We start from the raw sequence: 13,901 nt of genomic DNA on the forward strand, positions 1-13,901 counted from the left end.
TTAATGCCGAATAGCTCTTACTCGTTATTTTGCCACCATGGTAATGATCAACTGCATTCATCAAAACTATACCTACCAAAATATTTATATTTACAACGACAACCATGTGATTCTCACGAAGTAGGGGAGGGGTGGGGATAGTGGCCACCCTAAGGAACATTTTTTCCACCCCTAAACTTTTTTGAAACATTTTATACATCCCTTCAACATTTAGTATGGTTACTCAGGCCTGATCCAAAAACAAAAACGACTACCTAGTGGCCTATAAAGTGGCCAGTACCTACTGGCCACTACCTAGATCGTCATTCTTTTTCTCAAACAATGCGCGTTTTCCTTTATTTTCAATTTTAGCCACCCTTTTCTTAGGAGCCTGCTGTTTCTTTTCGATTTCTCTTCCTTTTTTTGTTTCTAGTCTAAGTTGTTTCGCATTCTCTTCATCTTCTTTTTCTTTCCTAATTGACATGAGAGTGGCCTTATATGGACTGGATGTTAGAACTGTTGCTGTTCCTTTCTTCCGCTTAGTTTCTCTTTTGATAATCCTATTGACCTTGGGTACAGGAACAATTTTACGTGGACTTACAGCAAATGAAGTGGACTTCTTGTTTGGTGGACTGTTCAAATTTGAAGTCGTTTCTAGGAAACCAGCTGATGAAGTGCTGGAAATAGACGAATCAAATGTGGCAGAAGGAAGCCCACTGCTAGAGCTGATTGGATGATCAACAGAAGGTAGGGATACCATTATGAAGGCGGTATTGGGGTTTTCAATACCACCAATGAGTTCTGTTGAGCTACTGTTGTTGACAGTCTGAGATGAAGATGCACAAACTTGTATGATGGTGTTCTCTTCTCCTGGCGTAGGGTCTTCTTATAGAGTTATTTCTGTTGTTTCAGCAGCTGCATAATTCAGTTCTGTAAACACATTTCTGTCGTTTGGGACGATTCCACATTTTCTAAAGCCTTTTATGGCGATAACTGGTGTAGCTGCATTCAAAAACGCTTCACCAAGTAGCCGGGAAACCTGGATTATTTCTTAAGAACTTTTTGATGCTTTGTACAAAATACGTATTGAAAGATGCCATAAACGCAACGTCAAGAAGCTGCATTTTATGACTGCAGTGGGGGGAATGCACAAAACAGTGACATGATTGTCTCTGGCTTTTTCAATGAAGTCTAAGTCGTTCATGTGAGTTGGATGACCGTCTAGTATCAGAAGAATCGGGTCGTCTTTTGTTGGCTTTGAAAATTTTAAGAAATCGTCAAACCATGAGGTGAATATTTCCATTTGCATCCAACCAGTAGGATGACATGCAAAAACTGTTCCAGGAGGTGCACCATCTTGCAATTCAACTTTCATTCTACGCCTTGATAAAATCACAATGGGTGGTATAAATGTCCCTCCAGCTGAAACACGGACTACAAAAGTTGAAAGAAAGCCTCGTTCAGCAGATGTTAAAGAGCCGACTTGTCGCCGACCTTTTAGAGCAAAGACCTTGGACGACTTGGACTGGACTGTTAAGAGTCCAGTCTCATCAACATTGTACACCCTATGAGGTGGGAATACGTGATCTTTCTGAATGCCTTCCAAAATATCAAAAAACTTTGATACATTAGTTTTGTTGAACGCTTGAGCCCGTGCAGCTGAAGTCGCCTCAGGCTTCCGTAATGCAATCATAGGGTGGCGTTTTCTAAATCCCTGTACCTAATCTTTTCCAGCAGCTTTTTTTTCATGACTAAAGTTATGAGGTATGCAATTTTCAACAGCGAGTTTGTAGGCAAGAGCCTGTAGATCAGCGACTGTTACACCAAAAAAACGGACTTCCATGTCCAAAAGATGGTTAACTGTTTTTTTCTACTGCTCCTCAGTAAATATGGGTCGAAAACGACCAAGAACCTTTTTTGTGTTTACTGCTTGATCATTTTTGTCGAGTGCACGCCGTTTTAAAGTATTTCGAGGTACCTGGAACCTTTTAGCTGCGGTTAGGCAACCCGTCCTTCTTCACTGCATCAATGGCCTTTTGCATAGCTTCAGAGTTCCAGGACTGCTGAGCGGTTTTCCTTTTATACTTGGACACCATACTGTTCTTCTTCTGTAAAAAAAACATGGAATTAGAATAACTGAAGTTTGCCGTAATCTTGCTCTTGATATTATAAGCCTACTTAGTTTTGTTTGTGAGGAATGCAGTTTCAAAAATCAAGTTTTATGCAAGTGGCAAAGTGGCCACAGCTGCACGTTGTAGTATCTACTGTTGAGACTTATGAATTCAAAGCTAGAAACATGTTGTTTTGCACGATTGATGTACAATTTACTCCACCTAGGCCTACAATAAAATAAAACGAAACATGTGATGCACTTACCTAACATCAGAGGGTCGAAAAAGTGGAAAATTTGCGATATCTCGGTGAGCTTGCGTCTGAGCGGCACCAAACTACAACACAATAACAACGGCTGCCGGGCGAGTAGTTGTGACTATTGCCGCGAGGCTGCAGCACTATACAGTGAAGAAAACTTCAAGTGGCAACTTTGCCCGCAGTGGCCACTATGCTCACCCTTTCCTCACGTACTTTGTGGACTACGCCTAACAAATGCTACTTTCTCAAAGAAAAGACACCCGGAAATTGTTTGCAATATAGTTATAGGCCAAACTTGCATCAGTTCAAACCTGATATATTTAAAAAATATTAAATATAATCACTTTTAAACATACTGATCCAATTATTTCAGGATATTATGGTTCGTCATAATAGCAATAGCCGTTGGACTGTCCATTTACTACATACTGGAATTATATTACAAATATGAAGAAAACCCTTTCATAGTAAATCTGGCGACTAGAGAATCTCCAATATACACCATACCATTTCCTGCTGTAACCATTTGTCCGGTGATCAAAACTCAGAGGTTTATGTTCAACTTTACCAAGGCGGTGAAGAAGATTTGGAACAACGAATCCTTGACGGAGGACGAGTAGGTATTGAATGACATAGTGATAACTCATATAGTGAATTGGTTGAAATTATAGACTGGGGGTTTGAAAATCCTTCTCAAATGCAATGATTGTCCTCTAGAAAAATATTAAAGGTTAAACTAGAACTGCTGCCGTACAATAAATTCAAAACAGGCACTCTTCCCAATCATCTTCTGAAGACGCCAACTTGATTGGTGAAACACACGTAGAGAATAGTATTGCATTTCTGGTGATTGGAAAAAAAACCCATTTTGGATTCAGAAATCTGTCATAATAAAGCACCTTCAGGTTGAAAAAATACAAGGTTCTCCCAGAAAGCTAAATCACCTTCTTCATCCACAGAGAGGCTATCAAGCATTATCCAAAGAATAAGTGACTGATAATTATATTTCAAGGGATATCAGTTCAGAAACTGATTCCTTTAGTGATTGTGTTCATACCAATAGAAGAAATCCATTCATCTTATCTGTGATTCAGCAGCAGATTGAACTTCTCAGAATGAGATAGAATGAGGTTCACAGCTTCTTTTTTTCTGTTGGACCATTCTCATTATTGAATGTTTTGAAAATGGTTGTTTTCCTAAAATATTCAGAACGGAAATAATAAAACCATTATACAAAAAAGGGGATGAATTGGATATGACTGATTACAGACTAAATACACTAATTTCGAATATAGCAAAAATAATTGAAAAAATCATGAAAAGTCGTAGGTATTGTGAAATTTAGGGAGGGAAGATCGATCGAAGATACAATATATAAAATAACATCACAAATTTACGATTCTTTAGACAAAAAGATTTCAACACTGTGCATTTTTATCAATCTCTCTAAAGCCTTCGATACAGTGAGTCACCCTAAACTTTTATAAAAGCTGAAAAACATTGGTATTTGCGGAAAAACGTATGAACTCTTCAAAACTTATTTATATGATCGTGAACAGAGGGTCAGGATAGGTGATACAATGGGTAATCCGGAAACTGTGGGGTTTGGGATACCTCAAGGAACTGTGCTAGGCCCTGTTATTCTCACAATTTACTTGAATGAACTGCTTCTTTTTGATACAAGAGGTAAGGTTTTGAGCTTTGCGGTTGACACTGTCATCCTATACACGTGGATACAACTCAAGTTATGGGTAAAAGAAGATTTTCTAACAATCAAAGGTTGATTCCGACAGAACAGACTCACAGTGTCTTCGATAAAACAAATTACTTACCATTCACGTCATACTCCAATAGATTGACTGATACTGGACAACTCAATATCAACAATAATTACTGAAAGTGTCTCAAGTAGATATCTAGGGATAACAATTGATAGACGCCTTCGTTGGGACTTACACATAAAAGAATCATTAGGAAGATGAGAAGTACACTTTCTAAATTCCAATGTCTCAGAAACTTTCTAGACATGAAACACTTGAAAACCCTATATTCTGCACTTGTTCAGTCTCAATTGTCGTACGGGATAATTGGATGGGGAGGAGTTTAAGATTGTTATTTGGTGAATCTTGATACAATTCAAAAGTGGATTTCAAAAATAATACTTCACAAAGGCCGAACATACTCAAGTGACAGTGTTTTCAGAGACACGCAGGTCCCTGATATGAGGCAATTATTCCGTATGAGTATTCTAAATAAGATTCAAAAAGTAAATATTCAGATAACTCTAGCTGAACACTTCTACCACACAAGAAACAGGGATAATTCTGCGAACGCCCCTCGTTGTGAGAAAATATTGGACAGAGAAATGTATTTTATTTGGGACCACGAATTTATCTAATACCCGATATAATCAAAGACAATCATGATAACAAAAGTTTCAAGAAAGATGTTGAAAAATGGATATTGCTCACTGAAAGATATTTTTTCCATAAACTGGTCGATCAAAATAATCAAAAAAATATATAAACAAAATTGCCCCCCTATAAACTCCACCCCCCAGAAAAAAAAACCAAAAACACACAAGACAAACAAATTTTAATACCATAGCGGCTATTTCCAGAACCCTCCATATAACATAATTACTTAACTAAAGCTATTGTTTTTATCATTCTGTACTATTTTATTTCATTTCATACAAGTTAACACTGTTTTTCCTAACATTGGTCATTTTATCACATACAAAATGTATTTTGCGTTCCACCGTCGCTGAACTACTGCAAATATTAGCCCGATAGTAAGCACTATTTTATAATTCAGACTCATTTCAATAATTTTTAACATTAATTTTATATTACTTCAAGGAAATGAATAAAAACACTTTTGTCTAATTACCACTGGTAGTGTTTTTATTCATTCCATCAAAGCGATCATGATTCACCATAAAATAAACACATATTGAATTTTATATTACTTCTCATGATGAATCTAAACTTACTGTCATGGCTTTATCACGTACAAGGAATAATCCTTCGGCGATGCTCCTTCTGTGATGCCGTTAAATTTATTTATTATTATTAATATTGAATATTGATCCGGAACCAAATACCTTCTGACTGCCATATTTTATGTCATTACCTAGAAAAAAGATATTGATGAATGAGCACCTTATGTTCTGCTATGGAATGAAATCAATTGCATAATTTGAAATACGTAACTATCTGTATCTGTATCTGTAGAGTAGTGAGGGTGAGTGTAGGCGCACAGCATTTACGCCACATGTGACCCATTGTGCATCCTTCCGAAGAGTTTTCCTCCTAGGTCATCGTCCATCCTGTTCTTTCCAGGAAGGAGGACAGGTCACTGGGAGACATCTCCTTTATATCGGCAGGTGTAGGCCAAGACTCGCCGAACAATCACTCTCTTATTGACGATAACCCCAGACATTCGCATAGGACTTGCCTGACAGTTTCATCTTCCTGTTCACATATCCTGCATAGATGTATGTGCACTAGCCCCATATCATGGAGGTGTTTCCTTATACTACAACAATTTCCAATTGAAAGTTATTAATTAGCAATGTCGCAATTTCAGTGACCAACGGATAATCCTCTTACCAACTCTGCAGAGGCGTACCAAAATAATATTTTCATTTATTTAAACACATAGGTGATTACGTAAAAATTGTTATAGTAGGTGGCGTTACATGGTGTTAATGGTAGAACTGATTACATTTTCTTATTATGCCTAATACCTACAGTTCTTCGAAAAAACAAAAAACATCACAAAATAATCATTATGTTCCTTTCATATAGAAAGAGAACTACAAAACAAAGAAATAATTACCTATGTTAAGCTTATGACGTTTCAGAATCCATTGACTCGTCCGAAGAGGAATCCCCAGTCATACTTAAATCTATTATTATTTGGTCGAAAACAGTGTCTACCATCCCGTCCAATCTCCACATTTTCTCTTCTTTCTTGATCACATGGGCTACAGCATTAGCCCAATTTTCTATCCGTATCCGTTCCATTGCGAGTTCTAATAAACGTTTGACATCAGAAATGTTATATGTCACGTTTTCACGAGCTACGTAACCTTTAATTTTAGCCCTGAATAATTCTATCGGGTTTAACTCGCAATGGTAAGGAGGAAGTCTCAAAATGGTGATGCCTTCAGCACGAGCTACTGTATCCACTATATGTTGGCGATATCTGTCACGATACTGTTTAATGACACTCATAACCTCGGCCTCAACCATGTCCTCGGAAAATGGAATTCTGTTTTGTCCTAACCAACTCTGCATGTCTGCTTTTCTGGTGGTCATTGTTGGTAGCTGTTCTACTAATCGGCTGTGATGAGAAGCGTTATCCAATAATATTACCGAATTTGGCTCGATTCCTGAAAGAAGGGATTCAAACCATCATTCAAAGCGTTGGGCATCTATGTCAACTTTCGGAGTTCGTGATAATCCCCCGTTTTTTTGGTTAAAAAAAATTAGTGCACTATCGTCTAAAAAGCCACTCTTACTAGCTATATGGGCAACAATTAGTCGTTGCCCTTTACCCGTTTGTCCGCGTAACCCTGTTGATAAACCGTCCACAAATGCTTGACGATAACTAGTTACAGTAGTACCTATCTTGCCTGATCTTAAATACTGTGTGACCAGCATTCACCCATGTTTCGTCCAGATAATAAATCTTTTTGTGAGCAGAACGCATTTCTCTAATAGAGAATAGGATATCTCCGTCACAATGAGACTATATCTTCTCTTTCTATTAAGACAGATTTACAGGATCGTTTGGCATTTATAAATTTTAAATCTTCTTTTATTATTTTCCTTAACTTCTCTTTGGTCATTTTTGGAATGAGATCATTATCCACTACCTTTGTCCTAATGGACTCGAGGGTTGGCGCTTTATTCTCAAAAAAAAAAAGAATGAATGGTATAGCGTACAAAATTTTTCTGATACTCGTCCAATTCAATTTTTTTTCTACCACGACAATGTACTTTTGGAGCTTGCACAATCCCAGTCACCTTTTTTTCACATACAATGCGTTCAATTGACGACACGGATATTCCCGGTAAAAATGAACACTGGGCTACAGCTTCCACTGTACGGAGTGAATTTTTGAATTATCATACACTCTGCAAACAATCTGTTTTTCTTCTATCGACATAAACTTCCGCTTTCTCTGTACATTACTTGGACCTGCATCCATCTTAATACTATAAAAATAATAAAATTTAATCATATCATTCAGCTATTTGTCAGTTGTTTACTTACCTCAAAAACTATTTTGAAGTTGATGTATTTTGAAAAACAAGTATCGGACAACTCTATCTCATATTTTAAAGTTACTAAATATAACACTCTATTTAATATATAATAAAATATATTTAATTAATACAAAAAAAAGTCACCTTCACAAGAAACAGAACACACTACGCCTATGCAGATAAGGACGCTTGATAATGAAGAAACCATATGGACGAGTTATGGCATTTCAAGGACGCAAATATAATAGACCTGCGAAGTGTTGATCAGTTTAGCAATATTTCAAAGTATTTAACGAACTGGTTCACCTATTCGCTCGTACATCCTATCGATATGCAGAAGCTATCTTATTAGGGAGGAAATTTTATGGAATCATCTTACTTTTTAATTATTCACAATGGCAATGCATAGAAAATAAAAATGACCCCGGTGAGAAATTAGTTCTAACATTTAACAATGTTGCCGTTAGCTCTCAGTTCAATTTGTATATGAGTTACCTGCAATTGAAAATTGGCAAGATTGCATCCTTTGATTCCATCCCATCTCTTAAGGATTGAGCATGGGTGTAACATTTGACTAGTTCCGCAATTGTCGAAGCCATCAGCCCGTAGATGTCACGGGGTCCTAAAATTCTTAGTCCCGCCGCTTCCTAGGCTAAAGAGTCGGCAATGCGATTACCTTTACTCCAGTCGTGCCTTTTGATCCATCTCGGGATAATGTCATTATCTACCGATGCTTTGGCTGAATAAGTAACTAATTCACTGTTGTGAAGATTCCATTAATTTGAAACTATGAACTTTCTCAATAAAGGAATTCTAATATTACCATCACACTCTTTGATTCGTTCCAGGTCAGTAAGAACTCAATACTTGTCCTTACTTTGTGATAATATCGATACTTCTTATAAGGAACATCTACTTCAAAATGAAACATTTACAGAAGACTTTTTCGATCAGTTACATGAGGTAAGTTCTTGATATACTATAATCGACAGTAATATATCATATTTTATTCCATTTTCAGCTGAAACCTGATACTATATTTTTTTTATGTAATTTCATGGGAAAGGATTTTAATTGTGAAGACTTATTTGTCCCAGTAATATTAGATGATGGGGTTTGTTATACGTTCAACATGCTAAACCGGGAAGATATCTTCAAGGAGGACGTGTAAGTTGTAGTTATTTTCTGCTGTTTCCTAAAATGTTGCAACATTCGTAGGTTTCAACAGCTAATATAGTAGGTTACACTTACTATATTTATGTTTTTTTGTTTTTATCAACAGAGAACAGTCAATATATAATAATGCAAATAAGGGCTGCCAATTTCGTATTACTTTAATATTCAAAATGAATAATGAAATCATACCCTCACATGTTAATATAAATATCTTCATTCAGTCTGTCTCAGTATTTTCGAAAAATATGGATTTGAATTGGGATTTGAATCAAATGAGCAAATGAATGTCATTACATACTGTCATCGAGGATATGATTAGATTCAACTCATTTACGACACGGAGTAATAATTTTATGAATTTATTGAATTGTTCAATTCCGAAACAATAAAGTCCGCCATTGAGGATGATGGTGTTCCATATGAGTGAGATTTTACCGCTTTCATATACTTTACTAGCGATCCGCCCCAGCTCCGCATGGATGCAATGCTGATACTGAAAATACAACAGAATGTCTTTGTACTGGGTGTTTCAAATTCGACCCTCTCCATTGGGATCTCGGAAACTCGGATCGGGATCTTAGTATGTGAGATACGAAGATGGTTAAATTGGAGCAAAGTTGCGTATTTACCTGACTGACAATATGCCGTTGAGAAAGTCCTGAAATTTCGAGTATATTCGGAGATATCCGGAAAAAACAAAAAATTCGGATAATGGTTTTTATTTTTTCCTGGCTTCATTTTTCAAATGATTCAAAAATAAATCACACTTCCATTGCAACTGTTTCCCTGCTACCTAATGATGTTTTCAGATTTGCTATCCGACGTTTCGTCTTCCGGCCACTATCATCAACTTTATTTTTTCCTATGGGCCCTACATTAGATTTTTTCTGTTTTGAATAAAACCCGATTTTACCTTTTCAATGATGTATCATCATTCATCATTTTCTTTTTTCGAAAAATTGGAGATATTATAAACATTAATTCTTATCATAATAGGCTTTGACTTTGATGTTACTCAATTTGACTTTCAATTTGTTATACTCAATGATATTTTGTTATTGTACAAGTCATTAAATTTTTGCGAAAAATTGCTTTCACGGATGGAGATAAAAGACATATGATAAAAATGCATGACAAATACGACAGAAACAGTGCTAGGACATCGAAAATGTATTTAAACTTGTATTTCGAAAGACGACAACCACATCGAACTATGTTCAAGTTATTGGATCAAAATCTCATCTCATTTGGTTCGTTTAAAAAGCCAATAAAAAAATACGGAGACAAAATCAACAATCAAAATTTGATAAATGAGGTGTCTATGAGGTGAGTTGTGTCCTTTTCATTAAAAACTGGTGATAGGTTTCTCCATTCAGAATTACGGCAAATAAATGAGGACCCAAAGTGTTATCTTTGTAAATTCCTGTCCACACATTAATACTAAATTGCACTTGAGGTCGAATTTCTCGGAACTGCCTGGAGTTGTTTATGCCCCTTATGTGTTCGCTACTTCGGTTGAATCTCCCACAACTCGGAAAAGTTCTTTCATCTGTCCAAATTACATTTTCCAGGAAAACAGGAAAATCGAGTCTCCTCATTAGCCAATTACGAAATTATAATCGCCTTTCGGGATCACATGGATGCAATTTTTGAGATATGTGTATTTTGTAACATTTTAAAACGCTTTTTTTGAGATGTCTCCAAGTACTTGTATGACAAATATTCGTTTCGGAGGAAATTTGACGTGTAGATTTCCCCGGGTTCATGTTTATCCGCAAATTATTAATTTTTATTGAAAAGGACATAATGTCTAACTCACCTCATACATATCTCATTTATCAAATTTATTTTCTTTAGTTTTCTGGTTCATTCTGTCTCCGTATTTTTTCCTCGGCTCTCAAATGGACCAAACTCGGTGAGATTTTGATCCAATAACTCGAACATAATTCGATGTGGTTGTCGTCTTTCGGGATACAAGTTTAAAAACATTTCCGATGTCCTAACACTGTTTCTATCTCTATAACTCTTTTTAACTTTTTTAACTCTTTTCAATGCATACGCCAAATCTCGGCTGGAATATGCCTCCCTTATATGGTCACCCTTATACAATATCCACATAAACAAAATCGAATCTATACAAAGATGCTTCATGAAAAATATTACTTACAAGCTAGAAGGAGTTTACCCTGAACAAGGCATCGACAACAGAATACTACTGAATAAATTTAATCTATTATCCCTTCAAAACCGAAGAACCTACTACTCTATAATTTTCATTTAAAAACTAGTGAATAATCTGATTGACTGTCCCGAACTACTCTCCCACTTCAACTTTCATGTTCCACGAATCAATTCTGGAAATGAACTGACTTTTTATCTACCCAATTCTAGTTACTCAAGTCACCAGTTGTTGCAATGAGCAAACTTTACAATCAACTCTGTGAAAATATCGACACTTATTATGAACCTATTGGTTAAGTTAAGAACCACGTTAAAAAACTTTTACACTCTAGTCAAAATACATGAGTCCAATTCGAAAGTTATTCTACCATGTGAGCTTATTACTACTACTGTATTACTGCTGAATTATGGTTTTTTTTGTAATACACCTAAACTATGTTTTTACTTGTTAGCTCTATATCTGACTTAAGGTTTTTTTTCAATTACTTTCCTAGCTTGCTGCACACAAGTGTTCCACCTAATTTTTTGCTTAACTCTCCTAAATGTTCACTTTATTTTATTTTTTGTTTACTCGTTTCAGGTGTTTCTAGTTGATAAATTAGTATTGTATTCATGTATATGTGTGTGTATGTATGTATATAAGTATGTGTATTGTGTATAGGCAGTAACATGCTTGTTAATAATATTAATATGTCTTGTTATTGGGATTTATTCCTGCTTAGACATCAAATAATTTTTATTTGTAATAAATTTGTATCATATCTCTTTTTTTTTTTCATTCGTGAAAGCCTATTTCGCCAAAAATTCAGTGATATGTACAATAACAAAATGTCATTGAGTGTAACAAATTGAAAGTCAAATTTAGAAACATAAAAGTCAAAGCATATTATGATAAGAATTAATTCTTTTCAATATCTCCAATTTCTCGAATAAGAATGAAAACTTTCGATACATCTTTGAGAAGGTGAATCTGGTCTTATTCAAAACAGAAAGAATCAAATGTAGCGCCCATAAGAAAAAATAAAGTTGATGATGGTGGCCGGAAGATAAAAGGTCAGATAGCAAATCTGAAAACACCATTATGTAGAAGGGAAAAATTGGCAATATGGTAGTGCAATTTATTTTCGAACCGTTCAAAAAATAAAGCCAGAAAAAAATTAAAACCATTTTCCTGTTTTTTTTTGGATATCTTCGGTTATACTCGAAATTTCAGAATTTTCTCAATGATATATTGTTATTCAGATAAATGCCCAACTTTTCCCCATTGAACCATCTTCGTATCTCTCATAGTTTCCGCGATCCCAATGGTGAGGATCAAATTTGAAAGACCCTGTATACAACATTCACAACTTTTTGTCAGTGTACAATAAAAACATATTTTTCTAGAGGTTACTCTTGAAAGATTGACATATAATTGGCCCGGTATCGCCGCATATTGTCCCTGCATTCTGAATCTGTAATATCTTCGAAAATATATATTGAAATTACATGCTGTGAGGGGCCCTTTTTACCACATCATGGACGCCAGCCCCCGCGGCTGGCATTTTACTGGAAATATCAAAAATTCATTTCTATCGCAAATCTGGAACATAAAACGAACCTTAATAAAAAATTTCAGCCTCCGAAAATAAACCGGTATAGAGAAACAGTGATGGAGAAACAGTGATACCATTGCTATAAATATTCGTCAATGTCTTCTGACGGAATGCTAATTTCAAATTTTTCTCTAAATGCTACTTTGGGTAATACATTTTCTGTCACTGTATTTGCAGTGTTCACTTTCGTGATTACCTCCAAAATCAAAACCGTACGAACTGGACCATCGACAGAGGATATTCCAAGGGTATCGGACGTAACCCTTACCCTAAAAGGGCTCTTATTGCTGGAGCTGATAGCGCATTAGACATCTTTCTCCTGCAGGCGACTGGAGAAACGGATTTTCTCTGCCTCAGTGGTGGACCAGGTTTCAATGTAAGTATATGTCTAATAACAGAACGTGGTATATGAAAGACTGAAGTTGAGTTTTTGAAACTCCTGAATTTCCAGAACCGGTTAATATTCGTAAGTTTTCAATGTCTGAAATTATAAAAGACAAAAAAGTATCAACTTTGACCATTTGGTAATTTTAGCTAACACAAAAATTATTGTAAATTACACAAGTACCAAATGAGCTTCGCAAAAGACCATCTTGGCGAGCCTCGTTCATCTTTGATTTTCTTGGATTCAGTCTTTCATCGATCCAATGGATGACTCTCATTGGATGGCTCTTTGTGGGAAGATGTCACAAATGTATGTGAACAACTTTAGTCTTGCCAGGAGCACATAGAGAGGCTGAGTCCTTACATGGGTCATGATGTCCCCTCTTGGAATGTTGTTCGGGGCGAACAATCTCAGCAAAGGGTGTTGTAAATCCTGTTACGATATTTTTTTTGTTTAATTAATTCGTTGCATCGATTCCACTTCAAAAACTCTTGGGCTCGGTACTGATTTGAAACGACTTAAATTAGATAGTGATTCCTGAAGAAAATCGTGAAGATATCTGCCTAGTATATGTTTTTTTAACTATCATTGATTGATTTTCGCAAAAGTGCGGATTTACACTTCAAAGGCTGTTAGGGGTTGACTGTTTGGTGCATTTTTGGGTTATTTGATCTTTTCAATTCGTTCAATTCTTTTTTCCAATTTTCAATTCTGAATATGTTCTTGAAGGCCGATACTGAAAATTTCAGGTCTTCATCCATGGCCCTTTGAAAGGTAGAGGGCGCATTTTTCAACCCGAAAGGCATCCTGAAGTACTCGCAGTGCCCGTTATCTTTTCGATAGAGCATTTGCTTATCTCAATTTGGTGAAAACCGCTAGCAAGGTCTAGCGTGGTAAACTATTGAGCTCTACCAAGTTTGTCTAGTATATCTACGA

The 13,901-nt window shown here is 36.0% G+C and overlaps 1 protein-coding gene across 1 annotated transcript in view; it reads left to right on the forward strand.

The window, feature by feature from the left end:
• LOC111516342 (pickpocket protein 28) overlaps window positions 1-13,901 on the forward strand; it is a 29,789-nt gene that overhangs the window by 1,320 nt on the left and 14,568 nt on the right. Inside the window, exons 2-5 of the mRNA XM_074174474.1 lie at window positions 2,723-2,965; window positions 8,477-8,591; window positions 8,650-8,795; window positions 12,758-12,956. Of these exons, the coding sequence (XP_074030575.1) occupies window positions 2,723-2,965; window positions 8,477-8,591; window positions 8,650-8,795; window positions 12,758-12,956 (703 nt within the window). The remainder of the gene's footprint in view (window positions 1-2,722; window positions 2,966-8,476; window positions 8,592-8,649; window positions 8,796-12,757; window positions 12,957-13,901) is intronic.

Source organism: Leptinotarsa decemlineata, unplaced genomic scaffold, assembly GCF_025532065.1.
Source record: "Leptinotarsa decemlineata unplaced genomic scaffold, Ldec_3_MD MMD2_tig00000591_RagTag_RagTag, whole genome shotgun sequence".
NCBI classification, from domain to species: domain Eukaryota; kingdom Metazoa; phylum Arthropoda; class Insecta; order Coleoptera; family Chrysomelidae; genus Leptinotarsa; species Leptinotarsa decemlineata.